This window comes from Pomacea canaliculata, linkage group LG11, assembly GCF_003073045.1.
Source record: "Pomacea canaliculata isolate SZHN2017 linkage group LG11, ASM307304v1, whole genome shotgun sequence".
NCBI lineage: Eukaryota > Metazoa > Mollusca > Gastropoda > Architaenioglossa > Ampullariidae > Pomacea > Pomacea canaliculata.
In genome coordinates, this window is record NC_037600.1 from 12,314,984 (window position 1) to 12,330,978 (window position 15,995).

At 37.0% G+C, this 15,995-nt stretch overlaps 1 protein-coding gene across 1 annotated transcript in view; it reads left to right on the top strand.

Moving 5' to 3' along the window:
• LOC112575628 (spectrin alpha chain-like) overlaps positions 1-15,995 on the top strand; it is a 51,795-nt gene that overhangs the window by 15,862 nt on the left and 19,938 nt on the right. Inside the window, 19 exon segments of the mRNA XM_025257606.1 lie at positions 469-530; positions 1,018-1,130; positions 4,357-4,425; positions 4,748-4,864; positions 5,540-5,572; positions 5,574-5,671; positions 6,314-6,428; positions 6,430-6,504; positions 7,125-7,274; positions 7,783-7,875; positions 8,055-8,189; positions 9,445-9,590; positions 10,446-10,644; positions 10,814-10,921; positions 11,330-11,421; positions 11,616-11,760; positions 12,066-12,182; positions 12,394-12,558; positions 13,383-13,454. Of these exon segments, the coding sequence (XP_025113391.1) occupies positions 469-530; positions 1,018-1,130; positions 4,357-4,425; positions 4,748-4,864; positions 5,540-5,572; positions 5,574-5,671; positions 6,314-6,428; positions 6,430-6,504; positions 7,125-7,274; positions 7,783-7,875; positions 8,055-8,189; positions 9,445-9,590; positions 10,446-10,644; positions 10,814-10,921; positions 11,330-11,421; positions 11,616-11,760; positions 12,066-12,182; positions 12,394-12,558; positions 13,383-13,454 (2,104 nt within the window).

The window sequence follows — 15,995 nt, forward strand, 5'->3', positions numbered from 1 at the left end:
TAGCTCTATTTCTATCTCTCTTCCCATTAGAGTGTGTGTGCGAGAGAGAGAGAGACATGAACTGACTTTTGTATTACACCAAAGAATGGCTTTCAGGTTTTGCAATTATTATTACTTAGATTTCTAGAAAACTTGGAACATTAACGGTGTATGTTATCAGCGCGCTAAGGACACTTTTTAAGTTATCTAATCTAAATATGGCAGACAGGCATCAAAATTAACTCTTTGATTATTTATTACTAGAAATACATGTATTTGAGAACATAGAGAAGACCACAGATTCATAAATAATACATCTTTCCGACCACACAAGAGAAAAACTTAAGCATTGATGACTGTCACTTAGGTCCTTTCGAATGCATGAAAGGTCCTTTTAAGGTCCTTTTTTGGCACCATCCCTGATCCCTGGGAACCCTGTAAATGTATTCAGTAACATGAAGTTTTCATCTTTTTGTGTTTTGCTGATAGTGAGCGAGTAGAGGAAATCGAGAAGTTATGGGACCTGCTTCTAACCCAGACTGAAAAGAAAGGTATTTTGTTTTTTTTTTTAAAACATTTTTTTTAATTGCTTGCTGATCCACATAGTTCGTACAGTAAGAAAATTGCAGTGCATTTGTCTGAATGTTAAGATTAATTTGTAATCAGATAGGAACACAGCATTTGTAAGAATTTAAAGAAGAAATTTGGATTTTTGTTTACTCTTAAAATGAAGTTTTTTCTCTAAAATTATTTTGAGATGTTAAACTAACAATTCATATATAGGACAGGATAGTAAAACAACAGTTCAATAAAAGAGTGTAGATTTCGGGCTGTGATAAAGGCATTTCTCTCCTTTTTTTCATCTGCTGAAATAAAAAGAATTATTTGTGTAATAACTGTTCTTCTGTTTGTGTGAAGTAGGATATGATTTTTAGCTTAGTTGCCAGTTCATGAATAGAAATAGTTTTCGACCAAAAATGGTTGAAGTTCTTCACCCATTGAGAGAAAAGTTAGCAAACTCTCATCACTGTCTGGCAGGTGCTAAACTGTCTGAAGCCTGTCAACAACAGCAGTTCAACAGGAATGTGGAAGATGTGGAGAGATGGCTTAGTGATATCGAGTCCTCATTAGTGTCGGAGGACTATGGCAAAGTGAGTACTTGAAGAATGTTTCATTAAACTTTGCAGTTATTAGCATGCTGGCATTACAAGGACAATGGAAGACTAGCTCTTGAAGGACATGCTTTTTTTTTTTGTAAGGGAGAGCTCCAGCAGCAGCTTGTATCATCAAAGAAAAAGGGGGAAAAGCTAATTGTTAAAATGGATCAGCACACATAGATAAAATTTAGATACAGGACATTGGATTTATAGGATTCACATCTTTTAAAAGATATAGGATGTGATTTTTGTTCTATAATGAAGTCTGAGTTTAAATTTTTAGTATATTATCATATGTACTTCCAGTACTATTGCATTTTCTGTACCAGTTTCACTGATAGATTTTACATTAAGAATCGTAGCTTATTTCCTAATGTGATTTATGACTGCTTCAGAAAGCAGAGGATCAGCTCTTAATGTCTGATAGGATGCACCTTCCCCTCCTAGCAGGCTGTTGTCAATGTTCACATATTGATGCATGTTACAATTATTTTATCAAAACTACCATTAAACTCCTAACCTTGTATGATACAATGTTCCTATGATAGCAATATGTCTCTTCAAGCTTGAAAACCTTTTCTTATGAACTAGATTACAGTATCTGTAGTTGTAGTTGTACTAAAATATTCTGGTTCAAGTTGCAGTATAACTGACTCCTGTTGGAAATACTGTAATCATAATCACGATAACAATGCAATTTTCTTTACTGTTTTCAGCTCCTCACCCCGCCCCTCATTTCTTTTCCACCTCCCAGACCTTTTTACTGTTCATGTGTGCTGTCTTTTTAACTTGTTTTCTGTCTTTCATTTTGTTATTTTCTACTCAAATAGCTCCTCCAGCGATCAGTAAGTTTCCTGGTATATCTCTTGCTCTTTCACCCAGTTCATTTTGATCTCCTGATCTTCTCTAGAGCTGTTATCCCAGATTGTTATTTCCAAAAATATTTCCAGAAGCCTGTCTGGAACTTTAGAGATAAATGAGTGGCTGGTCTTTTAGGATATGCTAATCAGTGCTTCCCAACGAAGAGCAATTGTTAAGACATGCATGCGTTTATGTATATGTGTATGAGTGTGGGTGGGTGCATGCATTTATATGTTTGTGAGTGAGAGAGAGAAGAAAAGTGTGGCCACATCTCTGTGCATGTGTAGGAGACTGTAGGTTTGTGTATGTGAGAGATAAAAAGAGGAATGTATGTAGTTTGCATCTGTGTGTGTATGTGTGCACACACATGCATGTATGTGTGCAAGTGAGCATGCATGAACACAACAGCCAGTCTGGTGTGTACACAAGTTGATTGTTAAGTGCATGCATGCATGTATGTGTGCCTACTTGTTACATTATTTTTATCTTGATCATCAAGTATTGGGCGGGGGGTAGTGAGTTAGTGATAGCATATGAAATGAATGAGTGGAACTAGTTTTTGCAGTGTATATGTTGAGTATGTGTATGTGTGTATAGTTGGCAAATGAGCAGCAGCATAATGCTTCATGCAACAGTGTAATGCTTTTTGAGCCTGGTGTCAGTCCTGGAAATAGATAATCAAATAGTTTATGCATTTAGAAGTTTTGTTATGCATTTATCAAATACAGCCATTCACTTATCCTTTTGTCTCCTTTTATTTTTCTAAATAAACTTTTTACTATTCAGCCTTTGCATCCTGTTGGTTTGTCTTGCAGTCTTTTTCTGGGTTCTAAAATCTTGGTGATTATAATTCTAAAGGGATAACAGCTCTTCAGACAGTGTGCCTTTTGTATCCGTAGCTCTTCTTGTAGTCTGCCTTCTCTATTATCTGTTTTCTCCTTCCTCTTCTGGTTAGTTTATGTTTACTGCCTCACAGTGCTTTTACCCTGCTTGATTAATTCCTTAACCTTATGCTTGCAAGGTTTTAACTTTCCCTCACAAACTATTTTTTTTTTTAGTTTTATTTATAAAAATTAGGGCTTGGTAAGTAAGTCACTCTCTAGGCATGCGTAAGGATCTGCTAGAGCGGTAGCATCACATTGTGTCAATACCTGTTGGAGCTTCTGGTGCAGAAAACAGTATCGGAAACTCAAACCTCTCATGTATTCCTTAAGATTGCTTTTTTACAAAAAAAAAACACACCTGCCAGACTTGATTTTTAAGAAACCTGCATCTTGTAGAAATGATGTAGATCCATGGATAGAAAAGTTTACAATTTTTGTATTTTTTATATATGTGTGTATATTATTTTTGCACACACACTGCCTCACACAAGGGCATATGTCAGATGGGTATGGGATCTTTACATTTTTGCACAGTTTTGCTACTAAATTTTAGAAATATATGTAGATTATTAAATTCTTTGTGCAAATATCTAACTGTAAGAACTTAACTTTTTTACAATTTAGCATTTACTTGATTATTTACAGAGTGGAATGTTGTGGCCCACTAAACAAACTTCGCTGTAGAAAAACAATTATAGGGAGAGAGGATGTATTCATATGTGGATTAAAATACTTCACAGAAAATGGCTTTTAAAATTAGAGGGAAACATGAAAAATGTATGCCCATGCCTTTTTTTCTCATTTTATGTCGGATGTAATCTGATCAACTAAAACAAGTCATCTAACATGCTAAGCATTACATTTGAGACTGTTCTGAAACATGATGACTCTTTGCTTCTTTGAATGATTTCTTGAGGCACAAGACCAGAAAACCACTTTCTGCCTTTCTGTATTTCTTATGCATTATATGGACTTGTGGTGGGCATCATCTTTAAGATCACTATTTAAATAATTATTTTGAGATAAAAAATCTATCATCTAAAAGCTTGTAGCATCAAAAATGTTTTGGCTTTGTTGCTGAGAATTTGATCTCAAGTCGGAAGTACATGAAGTGCTGAGGTAGAATTTTCTTTGTGTCATACTCAAGATTTTTGTATATCATTTCACTCAATCAGAGATATTACTCTTATTTCTCTTAGTATAAATTTACAAGCAGATGTTTAATTTGTTTCTGTCATAATATGCTTTTTGTACAATATTAGTAGCTGTTACGATGGGATGAGAATACAAGCATCAGCACGAAAAGCTTATTAGCTTATCATGAAAAAAAGGTTCCATGTGTTGCTTGTATTATTCAGATTATAGTACATGTTTTGCGGAAGATTTGATCAGTTTTATCTGCTACACCTGTAATAAAATTATTGCATATGGTGTATAGACTTACATTGTTCAAACCCACAGTATGTGTCTTACAGGATCTGACCAGCGTACAGAATATGCAGAAGAAGCACACTATGATTGAATCAGATGTGGTATCCCATCAGGTATGTATGTTGAATTCGCAAATAATTTTTACAGCTTGAACAAATTTGATGCTGTATGACTGTATGTAAAAGAACAGGTTCTGGTTTCTTCTTTTTTTTCACGTTTTAAAATGAAAATAACTTTTTTTGTAATAATACTTAGTTGCTTAGTTGTCTTATTACTGTTTAAACAGCAGCCTTGGGCAAATCAAACTATAGCCAGTTACACACTATAACATTTTTCAGTTTTGGGTGTTTTTGCTTGCTTCTGGTATAATTATTCACTTAATGGGTAACATTTTGATGGCACACCTCTTCAGTTAAGTACTCTTGTACTCAACAGGATCGCATGGAGGCACTCAAATCCCAGGCTCAACAGTTTGCCAGTGGAGATCACTTTGACAAGGACAACATTAGCAAAAAATCACAAGAAGTCGTAGAGCGATACCTAAAACTAAAGGTAAGGTTTTGCTCAGTCATTTCTGTGCTTTTTTAAAGGTTGGTAACTAACTCTTGAGGTAAGAGATGCCAAGGGAAAGACATGTACCACGGTAGACAAACAGGCTTTTTAAAAAATGAATGATATATGTATCTTTCATGACACTTCTGCAAAAGGTCGTAATGAAGCACATTTGGTTAATGTGCGTTGGTCAGCAAAGAACAACAAACAAGCAGTCTCTTCCAAAATGTACTTATATAATATTATTTTTGCAGAACTTCAATATATAGAGCAAATGGTTGGCCAGAAGCAGTTTTTTTTTTTTAATTTAAAAAATTTTCTGCAAAAATGTCTTAACATAGCATGAACTTCTGCTCTTTGGAGAGGTCATATGAAAGGTTTCATGAAGTGAGTACATCATAAGATGCGAAAAAGAATAATGAAAAGATGTGCCGTTGTCATTTGCCATTTTTCTTTTTTTTTTTACTTCGGCAGTGCAGATTACCATTAATCAAGCACATAAACACCACGAACTCGTCACACTGAAAGAACATATGTCTGCTCTTTTATATGTCAAAAGACTAACAGTGGTGTCCGCTTGTGTTTCTGTCATGGTTTATTGAGTAGATATTTTGTTACTTCACTTACAGAAAATGTGCTGTGTTCTTCAGTCTTGATTGTTCTTTCTCTTCCTAGGCCCCTGTGACCCAGCGCCGTCAGAAGTTGCTTCGAGGCATTGAGCCTTCAGCAGTTCCTGCGGGATGTGGAGGATGAGGAAGACTGGATTAGGGAGAAGGAACCTATTGCTGCCTCCACTAACAGAGGTATGTGTGTCTTGAATGTTGGCAGGCAGGGTTGGTGATAGTGTTGTTGAGAACTACAATAGTGTCGTCCATTAAGGGCTTTGGTTTTTTTGAAGAACATGTGTATGAAACATCTGGCACTTTAAAGCAGTTCATAGATCATAGTTGTATGTGATGAATAGGAGACTGTCAGCCGGGACGTGGATTGAGCTAGTTCATGATTGTTTAGACTGATCAACAGTTATATGTTCAGAAGTGGACTGAGCTAGGATAGCTTAGACTAATCAGCTGTTGGCTATTCAGAAATGTTGTCAGTTTTCCAGATTTGATCTGCTTTCAATAAAGGCAAGATTTGAGTATTCTGAGGAGTTTAAAAGGACTATATCCTTTACAGTGCTTTGCTGCAGAATATTTTTATCTACATTTGAAGACTTTTCAGACAGGCAAATAATTGGAACTACATGCTACTAGTTCATCAAAAAGGACTGAGCACATCTTTAACACTGTGTACTATGGGTTTCTGTATTTCCGATGCTCTGGGGATACTGGTTTGATTGTTTCAAAAAGTTTATCTACAACAAAAGACATTTGTCAGAAGAGATCAAAATGTGACCATGATTTAAATAATAATATAAATGAAAATTGAGTAACTTTTCTCGTGTTCCAGGTCGTGACTGATTGGAGTTCAGAACCTCATGAAAAAGCACCAGGCCTTGCAGGCAGAGTTGGCAGGCCATGAGCCTCGCATTCAGAATGTTTGCTCTTCTGGCCAGGCTATGATTCGGTGAGGGTCATTTTGCTGTTGACACCATCTCCGGAAAGATAAAAGACCTGCAAGACAGATGGCAGCAGCTGAAGGTCAGTTCACTTTTGTTTTTGATCCCACATGCAAATTTTCCGCACCTCATAATGATTCCTGTGCAAGATATTCCTTTGGAAGATTATTTTTGCTGTTTCTAGCTGCATACAATATCTAGATTTTTTTGTGTTTTGAATGTTGGCAATGTAAATCAGACCTCATTCCATCTACTAATTACTAGTTCTAAAGCAGTTAATTTGTTCTTACAATCCATCAGTTTAAGATAAATGTGTGTCCATAAAAGCTACACATATGCATACACGGAATTTTTAAGTATACAAGGAGAATTTTTCTACCCACCAATAAGTTTTTAAAATATTTAATATTTGAGTAAATTAGTTAAAAAAATTATTTTAAGATTAAAAACAATTTGAGGACAGAGAGCCTGTAGTCCCACAAATGTTGCTTTTAAGATGTTCAGTCAGCTTCTTTATCAGCATTCAAGTGAACTGGTATTCGGCAAACAGCAAGCAATACATACTGTAGTATTGTTGAACTGTTGCAGCTGCATAATGTAACTTATACATTGTAGTGTTAAATTGTAACAGCAGCATAATGTTGAACTACAACAGCAGGATAATGTGGACTGTGCATTGATAATGTTGAATTGTAACAACAGGATAAAGCAAACCAGAGGAAACAAGACCTGGAAGATTCTCTTCAAGCCCAGCAGTACTTTGCTGATGCTAACGAGGCTGAAACTTGGATGAGGGAGAAGGAACCGATAGCTGCTAACACTGATTATGGCAAGGATGAGGATTCAGCAGAGGTGGGAGCTGTGCTGAGTTTTGTTGTGCTGTATGCGAGACATTACTTCTTGCTTTTCAAATAATTACAGCACTAAAGTGATAAGTGTTTCAAAGGAAAGTGAATACTGGTTATTAATGTCACAATCTGTGGTAAATGGTAAATGTGTGTTTTGAGAATAGATCAAAATTTTGTGGAGTTCAAACTTGGCATAGCATGAAGATCTGATTTAAGGCTATCTTTTTAATGTATTGATAGAGACATACCAATCCAGACGGTTATTGTTACCTTACAGTGCAGAATATTTGATTCATGTTGTTAGAGTAGTGTGTTTTCAAAACATAGAGATTATTTTACCAAAATATGATTTAATTTTTGCATATGCTGAATGTTATTAGGATCTTAGGATATGAAGTTGCTGACTGCATATTGTTTTCTTTCTTAGAGTGTAGTTGTCCATTCAGAAGACTATACACTATACGAAACAGTTTTTCTTCGAGATGCTGAAAAGCTAGTTTATTGTGTTTCAGGCACTTCTGAAGAAGCATGAGGCATTTATGTCTGATTTGGAGGCATATCGCAGTGTCATTGAGGGACTACGGGAACAAGCACAGAGCTGCAAGGTATATTTTAATTTTTTTATTTTTAAAGATACGGCAGAATTTAGTGCACATTAAATAAATTGAATACACTGCATTGAATATGAAACTGTTGATCCTATTGCAATGACAGTTGTGACTGTAAGTGAGATCTTGCTTGTGGTTAACCTTTGTGATTCTGATGTGATCCTGTTGTCATGCAGCAACAGGAGGCCCCAGTCATTGATGACTTTGGAACAGAAAAGGTGATGGCTCTGTATGACCACACTGAGAAGTCTCCACGTGAGATCTCCATGAAGAAGGGTGATGTGTTAACCCTACTGAACAGCACCAACAAGGTTCTGACAAATTTTGTTGTTCTACGCAAAACTTTTTTGGTAGATATAGATATGTCCCATTCTGTGATATGTTCCTTAGTGATGAATTTGTTAAGTTCTGGGTTTTAGAAGGGTTAACAATGAAATACCAAGAAAAATGTTGCTGGAACTCATAATATAATACTGATTATCAAAGGAATGACTGAAGTGTCTCATTCTTGAATCAAATACCTGAATTATAACTTTAAACAAATTTTTGCTTTTTAGAGTGCTGGAAAAGACCAGATACGAGAGTTAAGATTTTAGAAATGAAGTACACAGCACATCATGAAGAACAGTAAAACATCCCTATTGAGACTTGCTAAAATCCACCAAAATCAGGCCATAACTTAGAGGGGTCATAGTTGGGAGATTAATTAACCAGTCTGTTTTCATTCCACTAACCATGACTTTCAACACTTATAATTCAAATAATTCTCTTATAAACCATTTCGTCATGCTTTTTTTGTTGTTTTCGTTTTTTCTTGTCATATTCTCCTATTGTTAAGCAGTATAGAAGATTTGTAGGGGAACTAACTTTCCAGGGAGGAAAAATTGATCAGTAAATATGTACCGTGGCAAACAAAGATGCTGTCTTAAAATGTGCTATTTACATTATATTTTTGAGTGTCGTTTCTGCAAAATAACACAATAAATCAGTCGGTCACAATAATTTTATTTTTATGGACATGTGACTTCAGCAAAAAGATCATTTATGAAGCACAATCAACTGATGTGCGCTGACAAAAATGATTTGGCGACAGGTGACCCATAGAATAATCAGTCTATTTCAAAATTTAAATATTTTATGTGATTTCTGCAGAAAGTTTCAATGTATGATAAGTAGCCTACCAAAAAAAGTCTTTTAAAATGTACTTAATTTTTTTCATAATGCAACATTAGCAAAAAGTCGTAATAGAGCACAAACTGTTGGTCATTGGTCAGTATGAAGAGCTAGTCATAATAGAGATGAAGTTTTATATACCTGTGGGAAAAATTTTTGGGGTTGAACTAAGAGGGGGTTGTGATCAGGAAGGTCTTAATAAAGAGGTTTTACTGTATTAGTTAAATGGCTAACTTACGCGGTTCATATCAGTTTAACTGATTCATGTTAGCCATCAAGCTAGCGCCTAGCAACCTGCTATGCACAGATGCCTATAGCACGGGTAATGACTTGCATACTGCTTAATGAAGTGATTAAGGATTGGTCAGCTTAATCTGGCATGCTGTGTTGCAGGACTGGTGGAAAGTGGAGGTAAATGACCGTCAGGGTTTTGTGCCGGCTGCGTATGTGAAGAAGCTAGACCCCAGCTTGTCAGCTAGCCGCAACAACCTAATGGACGAGTTTACCATTTCTGTTCGTCAGAATCAGATAGAGACACAGTGAGTCACTTATTGCTGTCTTAACACTGGCAAAGCTGTTTTGAAGAAAATCTGAATCTGTATATGGCCATCTTGTGTAAAATAATAATGGGAACTTATAGTGCGCAGTATCACGACCAAGATAGATCACAAGATCGCACTCTTTGCGCAGGCCAATAATGATAAATTAAAGATAACAGACAGTGACAGATGTGAGAAGAATGCATATTAAGAGACATGTCAGCAGACATTATGTAACCTAAGTTGTGCTGAAGTAACAAAAGGAACATTGGCATTACCTACCCGAACAGAGACAGGCAGTGAAGGGTAAACTCTTACTCTCCTCTTTGGAAAAAATGAAAGCTCTTCTTTTTTCATCATTTAATTTTAACTTGTTGTGAGTCATCCATTGTCTAATATCAGAAATACAATCTTGGATGCTGTGGATAGCAGTTTGTGCCTGAAAAGGAGAACATCTGGTATATAGCTGAGTGTCATCAGCAAAGAATTGTTCAGATATGGAGTGCGATTGAATTAGAGTAGTAAGTGGCTTCATGTACATGATAAAGAGGATGGGACCAAGTACAGAACCTTGGAGGACTCCTGAGCTTATAGATGCTGGTGGAAGAGTCTCTCCTACCTGAGTATTCTTCCGGCTCATGCCCTAAAATATCCAAGCACTTTAAAAAAAACTTTTGCTATAAAACAATAAAATTTAATGGTAAATATAGTCTAAAATAACTTGCGAGTGTATAGAAGAGAAAAGCGACCTTAAATGGGAAGGCTTGACAGTTAGCTACTTTGTGGGATGAGGACATTATTTTTAAAAGACGGCTTGCAGATGGCATCTTGTTATTGTGATCTGTGCATACACAGGTATGCCAACCTCCTTGATTTGACAAATCAGCGCTGGGAGAACCTGAGAGAATCGTGCAAAGCCTACCAGTTGGTACGTGAGGCAGCGGAGCTAGCAGCTTGGATCACTGAGAAGGAAAATATGATGATTGGCGATGAGGTTGGAGAAGACCTGGAGCAGGTTGAAGAAATGCAGAAGAAGTTTGATGACTTCCAGAAGGTCTGTCATGATCCATCCCCACCACATATTCTTCGCCTATTTATCCATTTAAACAAATTATCTTGGAAACTTGAATACAGATGATGTAAAAAAATGTAAATATATGTGCATATTGGATGTTTTGTTTGTTTGCATGTCTGTCATCTTAATTACAAACTTCAACACACAGGACCTCAAGGCAAATGAAGCAAGACTGCAGGAACTAAACAACATTGCTGACCGCCTTACAGCCATGGGACACACAGAGGCTGCAGAGAAAATCCGAGAACAGATCACGGTACGTCCTATACTATCATGAATCCAGTCGTCAGTTCATGTCCTTTATTTTATGCAACAATCCTTGTGGCTGTTAAGAAGTGCTTTCTGGGTTAAGAAATGAAATAGACTGGACTATAGTTTGCAATAGATCTTCCTCAAACATGTTGCCTTTCAGTATAGTAGACATGCATGGCCTGAACTCACAGGCACATTGTTCAGACCTTTGACTTAGTACTTGGAGAACAAACGAGCAGGCTTATGTAAGTTTTTAAATTTTGGTTCTTTGTGTGATTTTAGCTAATAAAAAGGGCTATATGTTAGCAGTTTGATGAGAGACTATCAGGTATAAGTGGGTTTTCACATTTTGATTCTGTGTATGGTCCAAACATATAGTAGATGAATGGTTTGTTTCTTGTTTATGCTGCAGCAACTGAATCAGCGCTGGGTGACTCTGCAGCAAGTATCTGCTGAGCGTGCACAGACTTTAGGCAGCGCCTTTGAAGTTCAGCGCTACCACCGGTATGGAGAACTGCTAGTTTTCTGCCTGTGGTTAGAAAATGTGCTATTTGTTGTTAGCTGTTTGATGAGCCTGCATATTGATATAACTTCTGAAGACATTAAATGTATTGCTTTTTATGAACTTGCGTAAGTGCAAGAACTGAATTGCAAGCAGAGCCTTGAAAGTGCTGCCTGTGTTATTTGTCATCTCATAGAGAGGCAGACGAAACCAAGGACTGGATTAGAGAAAAGGATACTGCCCTCAATAATGACAACTATGGGTCTGACCTTGCCAGCGTTCAGGCCTTGCAGCGCAAACATGAAGGTGTGGAGCGGGACTTGGCTGCTTTGGGTGAAAAGGTGGGCTGTGTGACCTTACTCTGTGTGTTTTGAGTTGTCTTTTCGTTAGTCATCTAATGCTAATTATGTTTTTATTTCCCTTTCTCTATTTACTTTGATATCTTTTGATGCGTCGGATCTTAGCAAAATATCACTTCTTTAGTTTTGACTCCCACATCTTCAGTCTTGTAACAAATATTTGAAACATTAACTCTGAAGCATTTATACAGAAGCAGAAAAAAGACAATATGTTGTTATTTCTTCATATTCCTGCAAGAATCTGCATCAAGAGAGGTCTATGCTACATGACCCTTTTGATTTTCCAGGTTCGTGACCTTGACAACAATGCTCAGCGCTTGATGCAGACCCACCCTGACCAGGCGGAGAGTATCTATGAACACCAGACAGAGATCAATGAAATGTGGAACTCCTTGACAATCAAGGTAAGCCTCTTTTTTTTTTTAAGTGAGGTTTGATGTTTTTGTGGAGGAATTATGTAACTTCTTCTGTACACCACAAGTTGTTCCAAGTTTTGGTAGTCACAAATGTGTTTGATGAATGCTTAGTAAAAAGATGCATAAATGTGGTTTTTGTCATGCATGTAGGCATGCTTTCTTTTTCCTCTCTTATGCTTTTTCACTGTTTCTTGCATAGGCTGATGCCCGCAAAGGAAAACTGCTCGACTCGTATGACCTACAGCGTTTCCTTTCTGACTACCGTGACCTTACTTCTTGGATCAACAGCATGATGACCCTGGTTTCTTCTGATGAGCTGGCAAAGGATGTGACAGGTGCCGAAGCTCTGCTTGAGAGACACCAGGTAGGATGAAGGATGCTGTTGTAATCCTAAGTTGTTTAGAACATGTACTACATGTCTGTCATGAAATCAGCTGAGCTAGCAGAAAGGATTCTAGTAGTCTGAGAAGCCGTTTACTTTCATTCTATCTCTCTCTCTCACATACACACAAATAGGGTGTGATGCAGTGTGCATGTATGTTTGGTGGGTATGTGTGCATATGTGTGTGAATGATGTGCATTCACTTCTGATTAAGCACACTTGCCATCTCTGAAAGGAACAAGCTGCCTGGGTTGGGGGTGGGTTTGGGGGCACAGAATGAAAATGCTGGAACACAGGAGGCTTTTCTTTAATGGGAATATTGCAGATTGCAGGAGCCGTATATTTTTAAAAGTCACTGAAGCTGAATAGAAAGAAAAAAGTGAATGTTTCTGGGGAATTTTTTGTTCTTTGAGTCTTTAAGTAGACACTGTTCTTTGATTGCTACCTCCCTTAGCTGTATAAATATCAAAATATACATTTCCTGTGATCGGGGGGAAACTACATTTACATCGTTGAGGATTTCCCTCTCATCCCTTCTGTGTGCCCTCTGGCTGGATAAACTGCAGGGACTGATGCTGTGATTTGTCAGTGGTTTTTCTTATCTTGCTCCAGTCTCTACTGCATCTTAATGCCAGTACTAGCCATCAGTGTCCTTTGACATCTCCTTTATGTGTCTGGCACAGGTAGTGGGTTCCCTTTAGGTATTGACAGGTCAGCCATCATGTGTATAGTGGCCTTGGGTTTGACCAACAGCTTTAAGGAAGCCATAGTAAGTCTGAGTTCTGAGTCAATGGGACATTTTGCAGATGTTCAGTTCCGAAATTGTCAGCCATTATGGAATTTCCCCGTTGGCAGAGGACGAGGAGGAAGAGGAGGAGGTGAAAAAGAAAGCAGCATGCGAGTGTTGTAGACGATTGGGTGTTTCTAGCACGGACACTTTGGCCGTGAACGCACGCTGCACGCGAAGTGTGTGGGCATGTCGTTTGCGCAGTTTAATCACAGGCAGTTGTTTAATGATTACCGTAGGACATCAACATCAGTATCTTCTGTAGAGAATAAACTGTAGAGTGTGGCAGGATATGAATGACTCCAAGTTGATAATATGATAATCTTCATCACAATCTTAAAAACAGGGAAGGAGAAAAAGATAAAGTCTTCATGATGGTAGCAGCCACACAAAACAAACCACACTGCTGAATGGGTGCATGGTGTGATATGCTAGCACGTTGGTTATAGAGATGCAGACAAAAAATGAATTATTTGTGTGTGATGAATGCTCAAGTCTGATGTTAGACACAGAATCCATTTTTTTCTTTAATTGGATTATAATTTCTGCTATAGAGAGGCTACAGGAAGTAAAGACTGCTCACCTGTAGAGTGCCACATAAGAACTAGCATGTTCAAAGTGTCAAAAACATTTATTTGTTTGGCAAGCCCTACAGTTTACACTTTTTATTTATTGTGTGTGTACATATTTTGAGAGCGTATAGTTTGAAGATGATGTTATGTCAGACCTGAGCATTGCATCAGAAGTTTATATATTTCCCTTCCATTTCTAAATTTTCAGATCGAGATTGATCTGTATATAAATCTAAATTGCTTTCACTCTTTCTTATGTTTAGTTTCATCCCCCACCTGTTTTTGAAAGTTTAGTCTCTTTTACTTTCTTTATAAGAGAGTTTTTAAAGTTTTTCTTATGTTCTTTTAATTTATTCTTTTGTTATTTGCATTTATGCACAACAAAATTGTACATAGTTAAGTTCATTCGTATGTTTTCAGAGCCACATATCTTGCATGTAAAGCTAACACAGGCAGTATGCATTTCATCTAGTTTCAGAAATTAAGGAAAAACACTTTTCCCCCCTTCTCCAAGGCTGATGTGATAAATTATATATATATTTGTTATTCTGTAAGAGTATATAACCAAAAAAGATGCATACTTAAACTGTTGCACCTATCTGGCTCTAAATGAACTTTAAAGAGTTTTTAATGGACAAAGAAAACATATCTGAAGTAATAAACTTTCAGCATAAAGTTTAACTTGTATTTATAGTCTCACTTAAATCACTTCAGAAATTGAGTAAGCTTATAAAACTTGAATCTGTTATGCAGTGGTTCTATAATAGACAGCATGAAAACACAGAATAGCATGCCATGATTTAACAGCATTCTGGGATTATCATGTGGTCCAGATGTGTGCCTTGCTGAGTTGCTTGGTTTGGTTGTAAACAAGCTGATCAGAATGTAGAATGAATATCTCTCAGTTTAGCAGCTGGCAGAGAGCATTCTTGTTAGGACATGACAGCTGACTACTGCAGTCTTAGTTGTGCCATGTACTGTCTCCCAAAGTCGTAAGCTAATTCAGATGTGAAGCAGGATTATACAAAGGATGTTGACACTTGAAATATTAACAGTCTTGAAAACTATTGTACATATAATCATTGTTTCACAATTACATGTTGGTTGCCATGATATGAAAGCAAATAGCTGTTATTTTCCGGTATATAACTTATGACATGAGAAGAAATATAGCTGTTATACAGGACCTAAAAATTGTAAAGCTTTGTTCATTCTGTGTAAAATCAAAATACTGCTTCTCAAATACTTAATATGCCAGTGTCTTGCTGTAAAAGATTGAAAATGAAAGCAGGTACTGTAATTGGTCTTAGAGCTAATGTCATGGCATAACTCAAAATCAGTATTTTCAAAGAAAGCAAAATATTTGTCCTTTTTGAGTCCTTGACCTTTGATTCTGATACAATGGTTTACACGAATTGTATTTTAAAAAATCATAAACTAAACTAAACAGGAAGCTAAGTCAGAATTATAATAATTAAAGCTCAAAGGCAGGAGAAAGAAACTGTTTCTACCTCATTCTATTGTTAAATAGCCATTTTTTTGTAAATCCAAATGAAATTAGGTATATCAAATCATATTTCCAAAAAGAAAATTTTGATACAGGCTTATGTCCAATGATGGTCATAGATTGTATTATGCTAAAGACAACCCAAGACAACAACACCGGTATCCAGTGGACCTCCTCCAAACAGCTAGAGGACCTGGACTTTGCAGATGACATTAGTCTCCTATCTCATTGGCAGCAACATGTACAAAGCAGATGAGTAAGCTAGCAAAGGAAGCAGAGAAGACTGGCTGAAAGGTCAACAGAAAGAAGACCGAAATGATGAGAATCAACACCAAGCAGGAACTTCCAATCCAACTTCAGGCAGAGAACATCCTGGAAACAAACCGCTTCATGTATCTGGGGAGCATTGTCAACAAGGATGGTGGAGAGGACAATGACATCAAAAGCCACATCAACAAGGCCACACATGCTTTCAACAGCCTACATCTGGAACTCCCTGAGCATTGTTCTTCAAGATAAGACCCACATCTTCAACACCAATATGAAGGCAATC